This window comes from Corvus cornix, chromosome 1 (assembly GCF_000738735.6).
Source record: "Corvus cornix cornix isolate S_Up_H32 chromosome 1, ASM73873v5, whole genome shotgun sequence".
In the NCBI taxonomy this organism is placed as follows: Eukaryota; Metazoa; Chordata; class Aves; order Passeriformes; family Corvidae; genus Corvus; species Corvus cornix.
Genome location: NC_046332.1, coordinates 108,077,396 through 108,101,043, shown reverse-complemented (window position 1 = coordinate 108,101,043; position 23,648 = coordinate 108,077,396). Strand labels below are relative to the sequence as shown.

At 36.8% G+C, this 23,648-nt stretch overlaps 1 protein-coding gene across 9 annotated transcripts in view; it reads left to right on the top strand.

Annotated features, from left to right (window-relative positions):
• DMD (dystrophin) overlaps positions 1 to 23,648 on the top strand; it is a 1,178,400-nt gene that overhangs the window by 602,550 nt on the left and 552,202 nt on the right. For all 9 annotated transcript variants that reach the window (XM_010394528.4, XM_019282745.3, XM_039551931.1 and 6 more), the window contains one exon: positions 23,279 to 23,429. In XM_010394528.4, coding sequence (XP_010392830.2) covers positions 23,279 to 23,429 — 151 coding nt within the window. The remainder of the gene's footprint in view (positions 1 to 23,278; positions 23,430 to 23,648) is intronic.

The window sequence follows — 23,648 nt, the reverse complement described above, 5'->3', positions numbered from 1 at the left end:
TCCATATCCTGCTTACTGTACAGAAATGCTCTCCATAGCAGTTGTTTTATAATCAAATTCTTGCAACAGATTTGCCACTTAATTTGCCCCCATAATATCCCACCATCAAGTTAATGTATTGGTAAGTTTCATTGGTTGTTTAATTGCTTGCAAGTAAGTATAAAATAATGTATAGCAATCAGGTGTAACATAACATATAAATATTTTATTATAGACTTTTATTATAGGCAGTCTAAATTGGGCTTTCTGTCAATATTTATAATGTAAAGAAACTCAAAATACATAGAAATATTTTGTGGCCTATTTTATAACTTAAAAGACTAAATTTATAGCAAAAGCTGGAAAATATTTTTACCTTATATATGGCCATTAAAATGTCTCTTTTCATGAGGCACTATATATAAGATCATCTTCTAAATGGAACAGCTACAAGGGAAATCTAAAATTATTTGTTAAACTTAAATGGCAAATTTGAGGCCGGATGAGAAATAACACTACAGATTTGGGGAAAGAGCTATGTTTATTAAATCAGTGTGATAGGGTAATTAAGGAGTTTAAACCAGAAAATTCTTGATAAGGGAATTGAAGGTGCCTGTATCGTAAAATGAGGTGAAAACAACTAATTCAGAATTTCTTTTAATAAGTAGGGGAGATAATCTTGCATGTGTTTATGCTGTGAAAGTGTTTCAGCTGAAAAAGAATCTTGTATGTTTTTAAATCACCAACCTTCAAGCCTGACAATTAGCATAGAATATAGAATAAAGCATAACATAGGATAAGCATAATAAAGCATAACTTTACTGTAAAATGCTCAGTGACAAAACTGTTCCACATTAATACAGGAATTATTATAGTGCCTTTTTCTGCTGTACAAATGAAAAGATTTTCACTGAAGTGTCTGGGAAATGTTATGGCTCAGTCATGAATATGTGGGCTGTAGAACTATGGGATTGCAAATATATATGAAGACAAATACAGGCAGAAGCAAACAGACTCTGAGCCATCTAGATATGAACTGTCTTGGGCCTTCATGTCAGATACAAAAGAAAATATGACATCGTGGTCAGTGTCATAAGCTATGAGACACAGCTGGAATGAAGGGTATACTTGCTTTAGGGCCAATGCTATGTTAGTGCATCTCTATAACTTCACAGATAGTCCTGATTTATAGCCAACCATCTCAAAGCACAGGCAGAGCTCATTCATGCTTAGCTGCATCCATCCATGTAGATATGGCCTAAGAGAACTGCGGGATATCCTCAGGTCTGTAACTTTATTTGAAATGACTTCTATTACCTTCTGCAAGTGTTGACAAATAAGGTATACTTTCACATTGTGCTGTGCCAGAATATTTTAGATGGATGAATATTTAGCTGGGTCAGCTGTGCACTGGATGAAGGATGAGGTTGCAGGAGCTGCCATTAGGTCCAATGTATTAAGGTGAACTCCTTTGCAGAATTCCCTTGAAGCTTTTTAAGGAATTGCTGCTCTCTAGTTGCCATGGTGCAGTACACCGTCCTTGTAAGTACCTCCCGGGAAAGCATTTTTGACAGTAGAGGGAGCCTAATCTTTTAACATCTGTAGCTAAAGTCAGCAGTTACAGTTTCCTGTTTCATAGTTTTCATCACTGTTGTTTCTCAGCTCTGTACGTGTTGTTGCTATCATCTAATAAACATAATTTTTGCTTTCTTCCTCCAAGGCAATTTGAAAGCAACTTTTTTTCTTTTATTAAATATACCCCTATGTGCCAAAGAGACAAAGACACTTTGGATTAGAAAGCAGCAAGTTTTGTGTTAGTCATAGACCTTGGTGCTAATAGTTTTGAGATTACAAGGTTCAGCCTTCTGTCCTGGTGACCTTCAGTAATTCAATAGAGGTGGTCAGCTTTCAAGTTTTCTTTTCTTTATGGGCAAGTCCATATTTGAGGTGATTTTGGTGAAAGCCAGGCAATACTTCTGGTGTGATCCAAAATGTTATGGCAATTGAACTGACAAAAACTGTTTGCTTTGTCTAATTCTTATAGCATTAGGTACACTGGACATTAATAGTTTCTGCTCCCAAAAATTTTGACTCTTGAGATTAATTTAGCCTTGTATTTATTTATTTTTATTTATCTGTGGAACCACAAATATTGTTTAACACAGAAAAAAAGCTTTGTTCTTAAATTGAAGCAGAGTATTACAGGATTTTTTTGTAAAAGTAAGCAAAATACCTGTTTTCTATTTACTGTTATTTTGGGGGGACTGTGGCATCCCATCCTTAACAGGAAGGGAGTACCCTAGATTTATAGAGGCCATTTTCAAAAAGGAACAACCAAAGTCAGATAGGCCATAAAGACTTACGAAGTTTTATTACTAAATTGTAATTATACACCTGATCAAAATTGGTATAAGTCTGTCATAATATGAGTACATAGTGGTGGATTTTGATTAAGGGGTGGGGTGAAGGAGGAGAGAGAGAGAGAAATTTAAGAGGAGAAGAGAGAAAAAAGAGAGAGAAGGAAAGAAAGAGAGAAAATTAGAGAAAAAAGAGAAAGAGATAAAGAGAGAAAGGGCCACATGGATCCAGCTGGTGGGGTGAGCACCACCCACACTTTGTGGAGGCACCTTTTTAAAACTAAGTTTTCACGACACTGGAGCTAAGTTTCTTGCTTTCTATGCAAGTTCGTTATCATGTGCAGTTTGTTCTTCTAGACCTCTCTGAAAATGGGTCAGAGAGTTTGTGGGGGACTTAAGGAGTCTTGATTGAGGAATGAAGACTACTGGGCTGGCTTTTGGCCAACAGTCTGTGCCCTCTTCTCAACCTCATTCCTGTACTTGCCCTGTTACTGTGTTGTTCCTATCTCCAGGAGCCAGAACAGGGATATTTGTCCCAGAAAAGTCCTACCTCTGTCTGGCCCCTTCTTCAGCCACATGCTGTTCTTTCTCACAGTGTGTTCTCACCAACAACCCTTGGTTGGCTTCGTGGCCATCTGGCTGTCAGTGTTTGAGACACTCACATTAACCCCTTATCCTCTGGGCTTCTGCAGGAGGCTATGCCATTGATCCATTGCAAGTAGTTCTTTCTGAAGTGATATTCTTTGTCTCTTCCTGGAATATGTAGTTTCCTTCTAGATTAGACTTTCATTTCTAGATATTTCTTCTGACTGGTGATTATTTTAAGCATCTAGTTCCTTTTCCAGTAAAAGAGGGATTAATTCAAGAGGTTGAAAATGTTCTTTCAACAGTTACACTAAAATAAAATGAGTGACAATTATTTTGCTGCTCTCCTATATCATTAAGTCTGATATCACTCAGGAAAATTGAGTTTAGTAATAATTCCATTAAGACCTTGAGGCAATTCTCTATCTATTAGGACAACATAAGGATAACACTGTAAGATTGTGTAGCCTCAATTCTAGTCAGATGATCTGATTTATTCTTTCTGTCCACAAGTCTTGTATGATAGCAAGAAAATTAAAAAGAGGAGGGGTGCCAAGATTGAAAAACAATAAAGTAAAAAAATTCACATATAATTCCCATAGAATGCAAACCATACCTATATTTTGCATTAGCTGGATGGCTGGAATACAGTTGCCAATCAAAACAGAACTCAGGGACCCTCTGCTTCTCTTTTTTTGAGTATTAAAACAAGCAAAATGTTCTTTCTTCTCTTCAGCAACCAATTTTTCAAAATCCTATAACAGCACAATTACCTCTGAGACTTCCCTCTCAGATTTGGCTGAAATTGTCTAAAAGGCTAGATAATTTATTCCTGGAAATGAGTGATGGACAATATAATCACTGAAGTTTCATTTCCTTAGGTTTTATTTGCTTAGCCTGCTAGTCATAAAAAAATCACTAGAATCCCTTTTAGCAACTTACCTCTTTGTGATTACACCTTGCTCCCTTATTTTCCCTTTGTCCTGAGTGACTGGTCAGAGTTCAGTGTTAGATCTAGCTTTGGTGACTTAGAGAGTTTTCATTTCCTTAATTAGTGTCATAGAATCACAGAATAATCCAGGTTGGAAGGACCCTCAGGAACTCTCCCAATCTAACATTCTGCACAAAACGTGGTCAACACTAGTAGACCAGGTTATTTTAGCCAGACAGGTCATTTTAGCCAGATAGGTCTTAAAGACCTTCAGCAACAGAGACTGTCCAACCTCTTGGGAACCAGTTCCACAGCTTGACTGTCCTCATGGTGCATTTTTTTTTCTTTGTATCTAGTCTAAACCTCTCATTTCCTTTTATGCATGTTGTCTTTCATCCTCACACTGTGCACCCCTGGGAAGAGCCCGACTGAACCTCTTCAATGACCTCCTCACAGAATCTCATAGTGCCCCAGCCCCATGACACTGTGGTGTCGTCCTGCTGAATTCACTCCAGTTTGTTAAGGTCCTGTTTTGACCAGTCCAAAATTGGACACAGTGTTCTAGATGTGGCCCAATGAGACCTGAGTGAGGAAGGATAGTATTTGCTCTCAGTCTGCTGGCTGTGCTGCTACCAATGCAGCCCAGGATACACTCAGTTATTTTGGCTAACAAGGCACACTGCTGACTTATGTCCCACTTGCTGCCCACAGGACCCCAGATCCTATTTTGCAGAGCCACTTCCCAGCCAATCAGTTTCCAAACTATATTCTTGCAAGGGGTACCTCCTTCACAGGTGCTGGATTTGCATTTCTTGATGAATTTCATGGGGTTTCTGTTGGCTCAGCCCCCTCTAGCTCCCTCTAAATGGCAGATCTACAAGTAAGCATATTTACTCTTCCACCACTGATTTTACCCTGATGGGTGATGAGGACTTTAGAACAAACCTGTGGAGGAGTCAGGGATGTTGGTAGATGAAAAATTAGATAGGAGCAGACAACATGCACTTGCAGCCCAGAAAGCCAGTGGAATCCTGTGCTGTAAAGCCTTTACTGTCTCAGTGTCCTGAGGTGCAGCCTGGATCGTGGGAAAGACTTGTAGAGGTTGAGTTCTGTGACATAATCCTCGACTTGCCCTGATCTACTTTTAGGATTTCACCCTCTTCAATCATACCTATAAGCACAAAGGGCAGGGGGGGCCCTGCTGGTCCTTCTCCTTTCTTTATAGGTTCACTATATTTTTCAGACTTCATGCAGTTTTATTCTTATAGAACTCTGATGTCATTCTCACCAAGAAAATCCGTAATGCTTATTTGAATGGTAGGAGGTACTGCATCTGGTGGAAAATTCTGCAAAGAAATCAGGACCTTCTGATATAAGTATCCTCCTTTTAAGACTTCTGAAGTCTCATGCATTCATCAGTAAGATTTCCTGCAGTCTCTCTCTAGAACCTGCTTGATATAGACCTCTGGAATACGTCAATAATCAGAGGTTATTGTTCTGTGGTCCTGAGGTGTCTGTCCATCTTATCTGGCAAAGGACTAGGATTTCGTGAACTTTTAAAGATTTAAAAAGTTTCAGAAAAGCAAGCACCTGCTTCTCAACAACCCAAAATATCCCAAAATAACCTGTGAATATCATTTCTAACTATGCAGATTTTCAGAAATGCCTTCTAAGTCTTATCCTTCATCATTTTACTCACAGTGTTTTTTCAAACATTCAAACTCTTTATTGTCATTTCTAGTTAATAAAATTCTAAAAGTGATACTGTTTGATTTTCCTTTATCACTATTAAACAAAGAGCTTCCTTCTACAGTTTTTATTAGCTATTATTGTAAAGTGCTATGTCTGGCTGCAGAACTGTTTTTCCTGGCCATAAATTTTCCTTCCTAAGTATAACATGTATTACTATAGGTTGAATCCTCTGTACGTTTGTGTGTGTAGTTGCATGCATGTATGAAAGTGCTTTTAGTCGCTCCATTCTCATTTTGCTCTCAGATTGAGAGACATTGCCGTCGTATTTGGAACCATTTTGAGAAAGGAAGGGTAGAGAAACTTAATCTTCTTAAGGATTGTGGTCCAGGTTTTATTGACAGACGCAGCACTTTATTCTGCAGAACTTGAAGTTTAGTGGTTTTAGGTTAAAACACATACATGCATAGCTCTTGGGTGCCATAAAGCTTAGCTTTCTAAGTGGTTTTGCCAGCTTAGTCTCGAGGTATAGGGCTTTAGAGCACTCATCTTCCTGGGCAAGAGGATGCCATTAACTGATGTATCAGACACATTATTCCTTTAGTTCAGATCAGAACTTTGGACACAGATGTTTAATACCTAAGAAAGGTACCTAAGGAAGGCTTGTGCTGCTTCCTTGCCACGAGGGGGAGAGTTTTCATTTTCCCTGTTCCATTTTCTCTTCTGCAGTAATCATAACTTGAACTGATTTCTTGCCTTGTGTTCTGATGATATTATTTTGAGTGGGATACTCCTACATGCCCAGAGATACATGCATGAGAGGTGTCAGATCCTATGAGTTCATCACTGTGTATCTCATGGTAGTCTTACATCTTTTGAGATAGAAATCATATGGACTAAGAAGTGATATGGTAATGTGAAACTGAATTTTCTACAAACAAAATGAGAGAATACACTGAAGAAAAAAATAGGCTATCAATAGTTGTATGCTTTTTCTCTTAGCATAGTTAAAGAAAAGCAAAGTATAAGGAAAATGTAGCTGAGATTATTCTAAATATTTTTTAAATATCCATAAAACAAATAATTTGTAGCATATATCCCCCATAGTGGAAATAAATGTGTCTCTTTTATTCTCAGAAAGAAGAAGAAAAAAACCAACAATGTGAGCTCAGTTTCAATAGCTGTTTAGGAACAAGTGTGTTTTAAAGAATTCCAATTACTAGGATTCACATATTTAGTATTTATTCAGTAGCTGTCTCAGATTTCATCCATTATCTCAGGACTGTATGCCAAAATCTAGGTTCTTTTAATGTTTTCAATATGATAAAATTGTCACTTTGATTTTTAAAAAGGATGTCTGAAAATAGGATGCTGACAAAAATAGTAAATCTCCACTTCCAGAATCATCATTGTGTTCTAAAGCAGTAAAGAGTCTGAACTCATTGACTCAGGAGATTAATAGTTTAGGGATGTAGTCTGAAAAAAATGTTTAATTGTTTAATTATTAATCTTTTGCAGAAATATCTATTAACATTCTTCAGTGTTTAATATAGACTGACTATATTATTATAGCATATAAAATGCAGTAATTGTGATTGCTTTCTGTGTAGAACTAAGAAATAATCAGTCAAATTAATTTGCAGATTTTACTACATAGCAGAATTTTCTAAAAGTCATCAAGACAGTTGTTGAATATTTTGGTTTTTCAAAGACGGACTCTTCCCTTTTGTAAGTTTATGCATATTATATCTTCTTAAATGGTAGTTATTCTGCAATTAAAGTTTGAAGTTGGGGAATTGTAGGGCCACACATTGCTTTTCCATGATCCATGAGATTCTCTCCTGACTACTCTCTGACAAAACCTTCAGAAGTGTTTTCTGGCTGTGCATAAGACACTTGTACTCAGATGTCCTATGGTTAATGATAACATGCAAAGAAACCGTAAGCAGTAATAGGAGCTGTCTTATGTATTAAATAGTTCCTAATTCCATATCTAATCCTATAAGCCTCTTTACTTTTCCTCATAAATCTGGCTAAATCAACTCAAAACATCCTAAAAAAGTATATTACTGTCAGTTCATAAATAAGACAGGAAGAGCTGTGATACTCAGATGATTTTTAAAGGTTGGATACAAATATTCTGATTTGCCAAAAAGTGAACCTTAAACTCTATCCTAACCCTGTACTCACAAAAGCACCACTTCCTTCAAGTGCCACCTTTATCATCATACAGAGGGGCTGAAGTGAGAAGCTGTGACAGATGTTAGAAATAACAAAGCATTTGGAAATTATTTGCTTTTTTTTTTTTGGGGGGGGGAGGTCCTGTTTTTTCTCCTTTTTTTCCCTCCCTGCTCTCCCCTGAGCACTGCACCCATGGGGCTGGGGCTGCCCAGTGGCTTTGCTGTTTTCCCAGTGCTGTGCAGGACTGGCTAACAGGAAAAGTCCTTTTTCCATCTTTCCAGCATAGTTTTTTTCTTTCTGTCAGCATACAAAGTGCCCTCTGACTAGCTGAAACCCAGATGAAACATAAATCTGGGGAATCACTGAGTTGTTCTTTTCCACTCAGGTTCACAGGCCTTCATGTAACACAAAAATGTGGTACAGACACCTACTGTTCCATGAATTTTTTTCTCTGGACTTTTTAAGGCTCTTCCATACTTACTGACTTATTTCTGTTATCCCCTCTGATTTCAGTGTAGAAATGGTGGGATTAAGAATTTACCATCCAGCCTTTTATATCATGGAAAAAATAGTCATGGTTTTCCTAAACAGATGTAAGTCTGACTAGCATCTTGCAATGAATACTAATTTTAAGAGCCATTACGCTAGTCAAATAAAATCAATAATATCATCAAGAAAATGAATTTAAAAACCATAAAGGTCCAGTACAGATACCCCAGGCTCAAATATTTTCATTATGATTTCTTGAAGCATTTTTCTTTTTTCTTTTTTTCACTACACGCAACTGCATACCTTGTCTGTGCCTATAGCATTTGATGTGGTAGATCAGTGAAAAATCAGAAAACATAGAAATACTTAACAGAATAATGCTGCATTTTCATATTGTCAGGGTGATTAATGACAAGCACTGTAGCTTGCAAGTAAAGGAAAAGGAGAAAATATTGCTGCCTTTCTGAACTGATAGTCTTTAGTAGACACTGTGGGAGACTGCAAGCCCAGAAACAAATTCCTCTAATAACCATGAGTGTCTTTGTCCCTGCAGTGCACTAAACAGACCAACAATTCTCTTCACTATCTTTAAATCCTCTGGCACGACAGCAATGCCAGTTCAAGTGCATTTCTTTTCTCCAATTTGGATGCACAATCATTTGGTCAGTTCCCCAAGTCTTTCTGCATCCTATAAAGCACCATCATCTTCCACGTATTGTAGCAGGAAAGAGCTTATTTCCAAGGTGTCTGCACAGGAAGTACCTGTGAAACACAGTGATCCTAGCAAACACTGAGCTGTTCATGATTGTGGCTTTGGCATCATTTCTCCAGTCAGTTCTCAAAATGTGGTTACATTTGTAAACAATACCTGTGTACTCTGTTCCGTTGTAAAAATGAGAGAGCAATTATCCATATCAGACAAAGAGAAAGGGATCTGTAGTTCAGTGGCAAGTAAGTAGAAGGGTTCTGTAACCACCTGCCTTCTGCCTCCTAATGCTGACTTTCTCATGGCACTCTAAACCATAAGCAGCTCCACTGCTTTCAGTGGAACTTCACCACTATAGGAAAGGAAAAAGTAGAAAAAGAGCTCTAGAACTGACTCTTGAAAGAGATAGAAATCATTTTGCAACAAGATTTTGTTTCAGCTTATGGTCCATGGAGCAATAGTATACAAATATACAATTACATATGAAAGCATTTATAGAAGGAGACTTAGCAGTCAGCTTTGAGACTCCAAGTCAATTCCCACCTGGATTTGTTGTTTTTATTAAATCTCTTTTTCAGAGTTGTCATCTAATGCTATAGTCAATAGTAGCAGAAGTTACAGATGCTTACTTTTGAAATTAAGTCCACGGCATTCAGTGCAAGCAAGATGTAGCACCTTGCCTGGTGAAAGAAAAACTAATCACAATTGCCATACCCTTTCTCTTCACCAATTCAGGTTATTTCAGTAACTGTTGCTGTTAATGCAATAGTCTAGTCGTGATCCTCCAAAGTATCCCCTAAAGTATTAGTATTCCTCTAAAGCAGGGTAGGTAGTGACATCATAAATAGAAAGGTAGAACAGATAGCATTGAGAGTAGCTGCTAGAAATGCTGAAACAGTAATGTACAACATGCTTGCCATGATCTGAGCATTGCAGAACATGTAAGACTGAGCAGAAATGATAAATCAGAATTTATAGTTATTTAGACACCTCAGTGAACTAACTGCCTTTGAGCTCTCCATGTACTTAGAAAGAATATAGGTGAGAATGAAGCTGAGAATGGAATTCTTGATTCAGCTTGCCCTTTATCCTGGCCTAAATGGGAACTCTGGGAGTGTGCTATGTGTAGCCTCTCCAGTCTCCAAGATTCTGATAGAGACAGAAGAAGTGCATGTTTTTAGTGAAGATTACCACACAGTTGAATTCTAAACTGTGTAGGCTTCTACAGTCTTGAATATGATAAGTCCATGAATAGAGTAGGAGAAGGCCATATTGAAGAGAAAATAAAAAGATCTCTGAACAGCTTGTAGCTTTCTAGGACTTACCATTATAAGATTTTTATATTGTATAAACTTCCAACTTTGATTAAAGTGCATGGACTGATTATTATCTATCTTAACTGAATTGTCTTGTCACTAAACAGTGGATTACAGAGCAGAAGTTTAAAAAACCCATAGTTTTAACTCTAAAATTTTCCCTCTCTATTTGTCACTTCAAAACAACAATACTGTCTTTCACAAGATAGCCAGACAGCTAAGCTCCTTCTTTTCCTCCATTTGAATTTTTTTTTTTTTTTTAATACTTTCATTATTATCACCTATGTAAGTCCTGGGATGCTATAAGGGTTTCTCGCCAGTTAGGCTAAATGACAGCAGGTTGTTTGCTTATCACTTTCAAAGGGTGCCAAGCTAGGATGCTCCAGATTCCTTACCTGTTTATAGTGAAGGCATAGCAATAGCTAATGGGGATAACTTTATTATACACTGCCTTGGTCCTAGATAAAAAGAATTAGTAAATAATGCACCGCCATCATGAATGCATAGTTATTTTACACATTTGGTATTTCTAAAACTGCCCAGAAGTATTCTTTCTGCTGTTTTCAGCAGTGTTTGTAAAGGACTTTCTGTACAAATTCAGCAAATCATCTAGTGAGCTAAACCTCACCTCCAGGTTAATGACTGCTCAACCTAGCCCTGCATTTGCTAAAGGAGAGGGAGACAAAGTGCAACTTCATATTCCCCAAACAAGTAGATAACAATCAGGATCTAGTGACAGTTTTAAGACTCCTGAAATCAGCAGCCAAGATATGGAGCAGAGTGGCATACCTCAGCTTTCACTTGGCACTCAGGAGCTCTTCATCCCTCACAACAGAAATCAATTGACTGCTTGTTTCTTATTTGTGAAATTGTTAGTGCCATAATTTGATAGTGACATCCATTTGAGTTTATGGACTTACAGCAGTGGGGTTGAATAACACCATATTTTCCTGTGGACTACATGATCAGTGGAGTTTATGATGACAGTAGTAGAATCATAGAGTATCAAATCCAGCTCCTGATCCTGTGCTGGACACACCAAGAATCACTAGAGCATTGTCCAAATGCTTCTTGAACTCTGTCAGTCTTGGTGCTGTGACCACTTTCCCTGGGGAGTCTGTTCCAGTGGTCAGCCACCCTCCGGATGAAAAACCTTTTCCTGATATCCAACCTAAACAACTTTCCCAAATCTTCCTCTGTTACCCAGTTACAAACCTCTGGTCCAGCTTACTTCCGGGTGAATGGTGGAGCTACTGCTATAGATGGGCTATTTTTTGTGCAAGAAGAGGTGTAAGGCTGTGCAGTGTATGTACACCCTGGAAAGTATACACTCAGCCCAGGGCAGCCTTGACAGTGCTTAACAGGTTTAACCTTGCACTCCATCTGTACAAATCTCTTGCAGTCAGGCTAGACATTAGTACTGTTTGAGTAGAGAAAGGTAGATTTCTACCCCAGAGTGACACACAGATTCAGAGTAGAAAGTCTGAATTTTAGTCCTGAGCTTTTACTGCATCACCATTTTTTCCACTTATTAGTAGAAAGCACAAGAAATCTTGGCTACAGTGATGTGATAATCCTTGAATTTGAACATTTTTCCTAGTCAGCGTTTTTGTATTTGAAGTGCCTTTTGAAATGTAAATTATGCACTGAAGTCATCAGTGTATACCAGGCAAAGAGTGAAAAATTGAAATAAAGCCTTTATATACAGACAAGTATATATTTATGTACATTGCACATACACAGTTAAACTGTTCTATGGAGGTGGCTGTTGAATTAAATTTCTATTAGAAAAAAAAGTATTTGAAGTTACACAGAAGATGTTAAGAAGATTTTACTTCTGACAATGAAGAATCTAACAATTAGGATTAAATATAATTTTAAGGGATTCTCATTTTAATGCTCTTGATATTATAAGTAATACAAATGGTGTTGTATGTGATTTCTACTAATGTGCAACTCCTTCTGTCATCTGGTTTTCTACTGAGACATATTTATAGTAAGTAGAATAAATTAATTACAGAACCTTGTAATACAAGGATGTAATTCCATCTAGTAAAAACCCCTGAAGTGGAACCTTGAGATGTTTGCTGTGTAAGGGAAGCAAAGCATAGGTAAGTAGACTTTGCTGCTGTGTCAAAGCTTTTCCCTAGGGGTAATGTCCAAAAATAAGAAAGATTGTTTTATTCTTCAACAGCTTGTTTTACGAGGCTTTTTTTTTGCTAGCACAGAAAGGAGTAGGATTCCTTCTACCTTTCATCTCCTTCCCTTTCTTTTGTGTGCATATGTCTCCAAATGAGCAGCATGTTTTCTTCTGCACTAATTTTAACCAAGCTGAATACCTGCTTGGCTATTTTTTAAGTATGTAGAGCCATAAATTTTGAATTTTAAACACGTTTTTTAAAATAATCTCAATCTACTTATTTGACCTTGTATTGTTAAAGGAAGAATGAAAGTAAGATTTCTCTAAGAAATATAAGGAAGATCTTGGTGTGGGTGTAGTATTTTTATCTGTGTTTACAGAGCACGATGTGCTTAGTCAGCTATTTCTTTCTTCTGCAATTAAGCACCACTTTCATAATAATTTCAGTCCATTCTGTACTGCAGAAGCCTCATTAGGATCAGTATGGTTCTTTCCTGGTGCTGGAATGTTCCTGTGACAGTCACCAGATTCACCTGGGACTGAAAAAGACATAATCAGGGCCCAGAGAACTAAAAAAATACCTTACCACAGCTTAATCGAAAACAACTGTTCTTCCCTAGTTAAACAACTTAGCATGTCTTTTCCCTCAGTGATTTGGGAGGAATTAGTTGAATGAGAATTCTGTATTGATCCCCAGGAGCTGGCAGAGGACTGAGAGCCTTTTTTAAACTACTCTAGGGATTTTCTTTTTCGAAAAATCAAGCTGGCTGTCATCTTGTAAATGGAACTATACAGCCTTCCCCCTTTCAGAAAGGGGAAGTTGCTTAAGATTAAAGAGCTTCTTTTCTGTCATTACTTTATCCTCCAGGGACCACTGCTTTGTGTTTCCTTGTTACAGGAGGAAGGGGATAAAGTATCTGTGGCGAACCAATTGCAGAAGCATCCATTGCAGTTAGCTTGTTACTCTGGCAAGCAAGGAGGAATTTTCAAGACTTTCTTTAGTGCTGGAGGCAAAGCACTGGGAATCTCAAAATCTTTTTGTGAAAATCTGAGTCAGTGCTTTTTTTCTACTTATAAGTAAGTTTGTACCCTGGAACTGCAGTTCTGCAAACTCTAAGCAAAATGTAATGATACTTTGAAATTATTGGTTATTTGTCCAAGCAGTGTTAGAAATAGTAATGATCTCTTACAGCCATGGTGGGTCATGGGCCATGACTGGGATTGGAGTGTCAGGTTTGTCTTTCAGGGAGACACTGCCATTTCTTTTTGGTTCCTGCCTAAACTGCCATTTCTCTCTTGTATATCTGGCAAGCAGATCTGAAGAGTTGGAGAAAAAAATGTGTTGCTAGGCTGGAATTCCCTGAGATGCCAGCCACAAAGTAAGGTGGGAACTATGATTAATAAGGCTGGGGAATTAAATCCCTTTCAGTCCCTGTTGTAAATCTGCACTTCTTAGTCGTTCCTTATTGCTCTTAAGATCACCTCATTTTTTTCTTGTGAAAACTGAGGTTTTTTTTGTGCTTAATATTAATAGTCATAGAAGACATACTTCGTTCTAACAAAGATCAGTATTGAAAAAAATTAATTAATATTATTCCAGTACAAGCCTTGCCCTGCCCCTTCTTCTCTTATGTGTTGCTCACAGCCTTCCTCAAGATTCTTTCCTGCTTCAATTTGCTTTTCTGTAAATTTAATGAAACAGTAAATGATGCCACAGTCCAAACTATAGCTATTTATTTTGCTTTGAGGAAAAGTGAAAACCTGCTTGGAAGATTTATTTCCAAATTCCAAACTCCCTGATTTTATAGGCAAATTAAAAGATCTACATTAAATTCAACACAAGCCTGTTTTACATAACATTTAAAATTCTCATTGTGACTCCTGGACAATTTTCCTAGAAAGTGTTCTCAGGCTTTTTTTATGACACAGAAAAAGCTATAGACTCCAGAGGCCGCAGTTGCAGAAAGAACTAGGCCAAATGTACATAACTCAAAAAATTTTCCTGGACTTAATGTCTCATAGTGCCTGATTAATGTTTTTGTATAACATAATGTGGTGATAAAGACCCTAACACTTATTGCTGTAAACACACCTATGAAGTCAGTATGTGCTAACTAACACGACTGTGTGTGCAGGTTTAAAAGATGGGCAGCTCCATCCTGCTGCCCAGCTCTTGATGCTAATAAAGCACCCAAAGCTCTCTTCTGTGATATAACACTGAAAAGATTTATAGTTGTGAATTTTCATACCAAAGTGGGTCTCTCTAAAACATCAAACATGAGTTACAAAAAATTTACCTAGTAAAATATGCAACATGAATATTCTGTAGGGTTTTGTGCAACACTTTTCTTTGGTTAGTTTATCTATAAACAAGTAAAATATGCCTTATTAAATAGTTAGGTCACAGTAGCAGTGGCAAAGTATGGACATTTTAATCAAGTCTCTTTTAATATACCTGACAGTTCAATTAACAGGTATTAACTAAAAATATCTCTAGCTGGGACACTTAATAACTAAAAGTTAATTGTAACTGCTTTGAAATATCACCTTTTTCTCTTCATAATTTGGTATTCCTGAAATCTAACTATAGTTCTTCAGGATTGTAACTGCACATTGTTCCGCAAGAAAGTAAAAGTTACTGTACTCAAATCAGAGGAGAATTGGACATGTTAATTATAGTATTAAACAGAGCTCTAATATCTCAATGTAAACTTTTAATGAATGAGTAAACAAACATAATACTGTTACGACTGAATTAAAGACTATCTAAATACACATATATTCTACTAATTACTTTCTTTACTGAAAGTGAAGAAAGACTGTCAAACTGCATATGTCAGTTTTAAATTAACCTTATTTCTAAGTTCCATTTCATTTATTTTATTCTGTGAATAATTCTTACTGTCCAGTAGGACTGACATATGGACTATATGAAAGATCAGAGCTTCATAAGATGCGAGCTTCCTTTCTCTGATAAACAGGCCATGTCTGTTCAGCTTCTATTGATTCTTGCTGTAGTGCTGTATCCCCAAAGACTAGATTTCTGTTTAGCTTCTGTGTTCTAAAACAAAACAAAACAAAACAAAACAAAGGTGTTTGAAGTATGAGATAACTAAAGACAGAAACTGCATTAAACTTACCTGTTATAGTCTTACTCTGCATAACCTTAGTCAGTTTCAATTATATTCTGTTTTTTTCCTCCTGGTTGCTGAAGAATAGGATGTGCAATGCAGACTCTCCACTCCCCAGAAAGATTTATGGAGGCCTTTGCAACAGTAGCTGACCATGTCACATTGTACAAATCTGGCCTCTAGCCTCACCTCAGCACCAGTTTCTTTGAATTAATAACTTGCTTGCATAATTTGAGCTACCTTCACACAAATTTTATTCCTTGAGATCAGTGATGAACAGATAGGATGATATGTTTGGGATTCTTTTCTAGACCCAGACTCAGAGTATCCTGAATTGGAAGGGACTCACAAGGATCATTGAGTCCAACTTGTGGCCCTGCACAGGGCAGCCCTAGAGTCACACCATGTGCCTGAGTGTTGTCCTTAAGCTTTGTCAGACTTGGTGCTGTGACCACTGCCCTGGGAGCTTGTTCCACTGCCTGACCACCCTCTGGGTGAAGAACTGTTTCCTAAGATCCAACCTAAACCTCCCCTGTATGGGACAGCCACAGTTTGTGCTTCTGAGAATTACCTTCAGGACTCATAATTGTTTTCTGGAAGCTATTCCATCCAGCCATTAGAAACTTTCCTAAGTGAGTTGGATCAAGTGGTAGAATATAACCTGTTCTCTACTGCATGTTACTCATACTAGAGGTAACTTTCTGATACTGGCCCTTGTAGGCATCTGTACATTGTTTAAATTCTCCATATTGCAATCATATGCATTAGCCAAAATGTCTTTTGCTATTTATTCATGAAGAACTTCTAGCTTGATAAATTTTACTTGACAATGTTGAAGGTTTTTTGTTATTCACAAAACTAATAGATATAATATGCTGAACATTTATTTTTTGTAAATTAGTGTGTATAATTAGTGTATCTATAGATATGGAGAATATATATTTGTATATATATGTTTATATAAATATAATCCCTCATAAACATGCCACTTAGGTTTTTTTAGATTTTAGGTGGTAGTAGTTGCCATTGTTATGGTAACCTTCACCATTCATCTTCTTTTTCACAAAATGCATTTTCTTTTTCCTGTTTATTCTGGACATTGCAAATACTTTTTTTCATTACAGTAAATCATTATTCACAGAAGTCAAAGGTAAAAAGCAAGCTTTCAAATGCCACTACTGTGAAAATACTTACTAATTTTAATGATACTGGAAAATACACTTTCTTAGTATAGATTTTTGTTTGTTTTTCTATTGTACTAACAGATGTCAAAATTATTTAAGGTGTTTTTGTTAAACACAGAAAAGGCACTGTCAGGTATTTTATCTAAACAGGCTCTTTATGACCTAAAAATATTTTCTCCTTGTCAGCAGTATGATCAATATAGTTTTCTCTGCTTTTCCATTCCTAAAAGGTCTGTAAGTCATCAACATATTAGTTTCAGAGAAACAGAACTATTTACTATCTGCTACTCTTACAATAAGATCTAGTAACTGTGACTTGGATCTAGGTTTCTCATCTCAAATGAATTTTCCAAATTAAAGGGAAAAGGAGTTTAAAATGAAATTTTATTATAAACTTAAAAAAAACCCCAAACAGCAATCACATATTTAAAAGGTTTTTAACTGACTGAAAAGATGTAAAAGATAAAAAAAGACCTAGTGCAAGTACAGGCATCAGTACTTTAAGAAGATAATGCTAAGTGCTCTGTTATTACTATAATTTTCAGTGAAACGAGGAAGCCAAATTTTCCAGTATATATATTTCTGTACACACCTACCACACCTTAAACAGGATAAATAACATCTTTCAGGCTCAGGGACTCAACAGCCAGCATTAACTGGTATCATCAGTTTTCTGTTATTCTTCCTGCTCTAAAGCCCCCATTGTAGGGGGATTTCAAGACAGGCAGTGGAAACATAAAATTGAACAGGGCAGTTTTGGAGGATAAAACATGTTATTACAGTTTGAACTAAGAACTCTGTCATTGGAAATCATAGGATTTAAGCACTTCATAGTAATTACAGGGGAATACTGAGGGGACATCCTGTAATATATACTTTGCATTACACATACTTATGCTCTGTGCCACAAATACACTGAAATTAATTTTTTTATTCATGAATTATGATGGTAATTTGAGGAATTTCTGAGAACTGGTTTCCCCCAATTGGATATGATTTTCCAGCTGTCTATAATTCAGGGTCTTTCACCTATCTCTGTGTCCAGGCTGTGGAAATTATCCTTGAGCCTTGTCCCAGACTGAATCTGAAGCAGATCCTGGGAGCCAGAATTGCCTGCCGGATTTCACTGGTGTTGACTTAGAATCTGTCCATGAGTATTTTGTTTGGGTTGGGATCAGCTGCTTGCTGTGCTCTGTCTCACACCAAAGAGTGCTCTGGATTTAGTTCAGATGAAAACCAGGTGGAAGAGGTTCTCTCCAGCAGCCCATCCAGTGTGCTCCAGCAGTTAATGGACCCTCGGTCAGTGGGATGTGGATGTAGCTGGGCAGTCCAGGCAGTCTAACACCCCTTTGTAGGCTGTATCCTCTGTGCTGGCTGCCCCACCTTCCAGCCACCATCCTGTCACAGGAACTGGGACACTGAAGGACAGTGGAAATACTTGCTCAGTGTGTTGTGCAAACAGCAGCACACAGGTCTTTTGGGGCTTCTGGCTCTGGAGAACTCCAGAAGAGATGTTTGAGAGTGTCAAGGCACAGCAAGGCTGGGGTGAGGGGCTGCAAGCAGGGGCCTCTCCCAAAGTTCCCACTGTACCTGAAGGTGGAAAGCAGAGCTGGTCTGGCTGCAGTGAGCAAGGTGTGGAGAGACTTAACAGAGTAGCCCAGGTCAAGGTCTGAGTTTAAAAATGGCCCTGAAGCCCTGGGCGGAAACCCCAGATGAGATTTCTTGCAGTCATTTCTCACTAAAGCCTGATGACAGTTCATGCTGCTGTGCCACATCAGAGCTGGCCTTAAGCAGGTCAGAGGGCCTGGGCTGGGGGAAGGAGGAGAACATCACCCTGACAGTCAGAAGTCAATGCGATTTTTCACTCATATTTAATTTTATCAGATGGTTGCCACCATAGGGTGGGTATTCCTAACACGCTGCAGTAGTCTGGCTGGAAGTGCAGTGTACACTGTCACCCACTGTGAGGATGAAATGTGTACAGTACCCTTCACATGCAGGCAGAAATACTGGTTTGGATTTCCATAAAATTGAGCCACTGTTTGTTCCACGTAAAATGCTTGATTTGGCGTTTCCTTATCATGTTTTTTATAGTTACACTTCATTTCTATGAAATGAAATTTGTGGTTTTATTACCAATTCCATGGATATTTTTAATGTGTAAGAGAGTTGCAAAATATGCTACTCTTTTGCTGAGGTCACACTTAATCAAGTATTTCTTTATTTTCTCTAGGGCAAAGGTGTTACCTACATTTAATCCAGGTGTCTAGGCAAAGTTCTCTAAAATACATGATTGCATCTCTGTTCTGATAAAGGAAAATTTTGTAGGAAATAAAGAATTGAAATTTTGAAGTTCATATGCATAATAAATAGTTGTGTTTAGTGTAGAAAAAAAATGTGTTTTATAAATTATGTGGAATGTTTCTATTTAAACTATTGATGCACAGCATCCATTAGAATCCAATGGATTTACTGTATAATTATTAATTGTAAAATTAATAAAAAATAAGTTTATTGTTCTCTCATGTATAATAAAAATGGATTTGTATATGCCTAAAAGCCAACAAAAATTGACACGACCTTGCTTTTTCATAGCCAATTTAATTGTAATTTTCTTTGATGTAGAGATGGACACTGAATGATATGATATCAGTAACTAGGGCAAGAAGAATAATACAATCAATACAATTCAAGATATCAAAATATTTCTAATGTAATTGTAATGTAGAACGTTTTTAATTTATGTAATTCTGCAGAACCTACTTTCTGCAAAGAAGAGAGAAATTAAATTTTGAATTGATGGATGGCATTGCTACAGTTGTTTTGGTCACAGTTTATTTTTTATTTCTGATCATTTGGTAGTTTATGGGTGAAAGACAGGGTGCAAAGCTGTGAATAGAATATGTACAGCTAAGTGTTGTCCCAGAACAGATGCACAGCAAAACCTGAGATCAGGATCTAGATGTAGCAGTGTCTAAAATGAGATAATCACTTTGAGTCCAAATGCAGAGAGGATATTGAAATTAAATATAAATTAAGAACACATATGAATTCTGTGAAATCAGATGAAAACATCAAAACCTCTGAAAATGGGTTAGCTGTTTCTTTAAGCAATTTAATTGTAGAAGTTGCTTGACAAAACCAAGTTTTCCTGTTTTGTTATCTGTAAGAACGGCCTTAAGTATTAAAGTTAATGCTCTCACATTTTAATACATAATTATTTATACTACTTTGATGTTTTGTATATTTTTTACAAGGTGCTAATTGCGCTGAATTAAGCTGACAAAACTGCATAATTTGTGGGTTAATATTAGCATAATCCTACAGTGTAGTTTAGCAACAGTATAGAAATGAGGTTTACGGAATGTTTTTCCAATATGAGCAATAAAATGCGTGTTTCTTACGATAACAATTTCCATGACATAAGCCATGTCTTTTAGGAAAGTGTATAAATAATAGGGTTCTTTTTCTGTGGGTCTATTGATTGTGAAGTTTTACTAAACCAGAATGTATCACAAAAGTGGGTTTCATATTTTATCAAGGAATGTTATCAAAATATCAAGGAATTAATCAAAACATAGATGCAGAATTAAGATTTGGTTTACAAGAACAAACCAATAACCTTTTGTACCCCATCTTATGTGTGTGTCTTTCCTGTTTTCCTTTCACCTTTGCATGGCTTCTTAAAAACACCAGTCTTGTGACACAGAACATCAAGTGTATTCCCATTATATAGAGTTCCACTGACAGTATATCCAAATTGTCATTTGTAAATCCATGTGCAATATCATGCACAAGGCTACCAAAGAATATTAAATTTTACTTATAGCAAGTCAGGTCCAAGGGTTCAGAAGAGTAGAAGGAAGGAAGCCGCCAATATTTTTATGACAGTGTAAATTGTGCTACGTATTACCTCAGCTGTTGTCTTTGGGTACTTTTTTCTTTCTTGCTCTCCAGAGGGAAAATAAATCCATTATGTACTAACATGATAAAATGCAATTGCTCCCACAAGCCACCGCTTAACATGGTCCCTGTTGGAGTGTCAGTACATATACGAAAAAATTGGGCCAGTGTGACAGTGTTTTTTCACTCATCAACCCAAACAAACTCGAGATAGAGGAATAAAGCTGACTTAGTGTGTCAGAGCTCATGTACAATGCTTATATGCTTTCTAGAGTGTACAAGTCATATATTCTCATCCAGAACCTCCTGCTTGGCTTCGGGGTGTCTGTTTGCACCTTGTTATTGAGCACATGCTAAGAAAAACAGAGGACACATCAGAAAGGAAATGCTGCCCAGATTTCACACAATCACCTACTATCCACATTATTTTGGCTTATGCCTGTCTGAGGGAAAGGGTTTGAGCAGATGAAGACACAGATGAATGGCTACACTAGGGTATTTTATCTCAATGACACATCTCTGGTGGCAAACAAGGGTGGATCCCTAGGTAAGGGCATATGAGGCCTTTAATTTTTCCATCCTCCAAATTGTGTACTTGGGGATTCCTGAGGCAGACATATGCTTTCTGAGTTTTCATAGTCCTCAGAGTATTGCTCTCTTATGAATTTATTCTCCATTCTGCTGTGCCAAGCCTTCAGCAATTTAGCTGTTCAGCATTGGTAATTAATTAGCCTTCTCCTTTTGTGGGTTTTGAACTTACCACCTGGTAACAGGATTGCACATGGTAAAACAAGCAAACAAACAAACAAAACCCTCTTTGTTTTTAAGGTTTTAAAAGCTATTTGAAGTAGTCCTGTGTGTAAGCAGATGTAATTCACAGATTCAGCAAGGGAAGCTTTCACTCAGGTATACTCAGGAGAGGTGTCCCATAACTTCCCAGAGCAGGAAGCTGCTTGACAATGTTCCAATGGACCCCCACCTGCCACTGCAGAAAAAATTACATTTTCTCTTATAATTGTAACAGTATTTAAGTATTTAATCACTGCAAGAGCCTTGGATTTTAGTGGCTTTGCCTGTTGATAAATTCTTTTTTTTTACTGATGTTTTATATTGGCTTATACTGAGTGTAACAAGGTGTTTTTAGACAAGAGCAATAAGCACTGGTGTTGAAACTTTTAAGCTTTAAATATGCATATCTTCTTGTTGCAACTTTTTGTTTTTCTTCTTCTTACAACTCTTATTTCCCAGAGCAAAGGAGGAATGTAGAGTGATGGGAGATTCAGTTTGCAAGTTCTGGAATGCAAATTCAATGATACTAATATCAACACCTACTGAATTTTTTTACATTGAAGCTTCTGATAAGCTTTGTCATGCTGAGAATAGTAATTTTTCTTTGTGAGGAACAGGAGAAAAATATTTTAATGTACTGTCCAAAATAAGAGACCATTCTGGACCAAAAGAAATGGAATTTTAATTTTATTTTCTAGGTGAAATTTTTAAAGTAAATTTATTTTTCCTTGTAATTCTGAGTAAGTTAGTTATAAAAAAACCCTGTTATAATATGCCTATCAATTATGGTTTGACTAATTTTGAACAATAAAATATGATAAGCATGATAAATGATCACAGTCATTTTAATAAGTTAGATGACTGACTACAGTATTTAATCAGGTCAATAGTCTGCTTATATTTTCTTCTAAAAAATGAAAAATCATCAGTAAAATGGAAAATATTATCTGTATTCCCTGAGAGTAATGTCATTTTGTTTGGTGAATTAAACTCCTTAACATTCAAATAATCATATAGTTTGCCCATACAGAACCAGATTATCTCCTAGAGAAATAATTGAGCATCTTTGTTTTTATCCTTTAAGTACACCCTAAAATCTATTATAATCCTGTAAAGGAGGATTGTGAAACTAAACAACAGTAGCACATTTAATGATGATCTTCTAACAAAGCATTCTGGCTAATCTCTGATTAGTGATTACATTTCCACACCAATCTAACACACAGGATAACTGAATTTCTTAAGACTTAGGCTATCTGCAAAACCCCCTTATAATTCTGTCTTCATTTCATTCCTTTAGTATTTGGCAGTGGCCAAGTCAAACAGCTGTTGAAGAAGATCAATCAGTCACTTTAGGCAAAACTAGGTCAGGTCTTCCCAATGTGCCAGAAGTACTTACCTGGTCTTTTTGTAGTGGACTGTAGACTTGCAGACATGGTAGTAATACTTTTCATCCTTTTTTACTGTTCAAAACCCTATTTTTCTAATATTCTATTTTTTTTTTCAATCATCCTTGTTTTTCAGGACTTTTTATTCTTTTTTTGCATAACTATCTTTATAAAATACTCAAAGTGAAACATATAGAAAAAAGTTTTTAATAAAGTGTCCCTTTGCACAATGCAAGTGGAAATTCACTTGAAGACCATTGCATTTTCTTGAGAAGGAATTTAAAATTGATAAAACTCTGTTTTGTGCTACATTTTCTTAAGGATAATTTCACTTCAGTGGTACTGCCATATTGCCATTTGATATAACTGTTATAAATGCTAATATATTATGCCATCAATATTACACCGACTTTAACCTGGGACATCCAACATTATCATCTTTATTTTTTTTCTCTAGTCAATAAATAAAGTATCAATAGATTGTTATTTCATCTCCTTTTATACTTGCAGACGGTTTGACAAATCTTTGGAAAAGTGGCAGATTTTTCATTCTGACATGAAGAGATTTAATCATTGGCTAAGCGAAACTGAAGAGAAGCTGTCAAGAGCACAGATAGAAGCTGGAGACGTGGGGCTTGTGAAAACAAAGCAATTCATCCAGGTATGATTTGATTAGCCTATTTTCTGTTTTTCTGCAGAGTTTAAGAAATTTTCAGGTCTGGGTAATCTGTATAGTTTTGCAGTTCATTTAAGGAGGATTTCTAGTGTTGAGTAGACAGTGACAATTTTGTTCAGATATGTCTGTTTGTCTGGTTAACTAAGAATTTTCACTAGCTTGTTGTAAGATACATTTTTAAATAAGATATGGGATGACATGGTA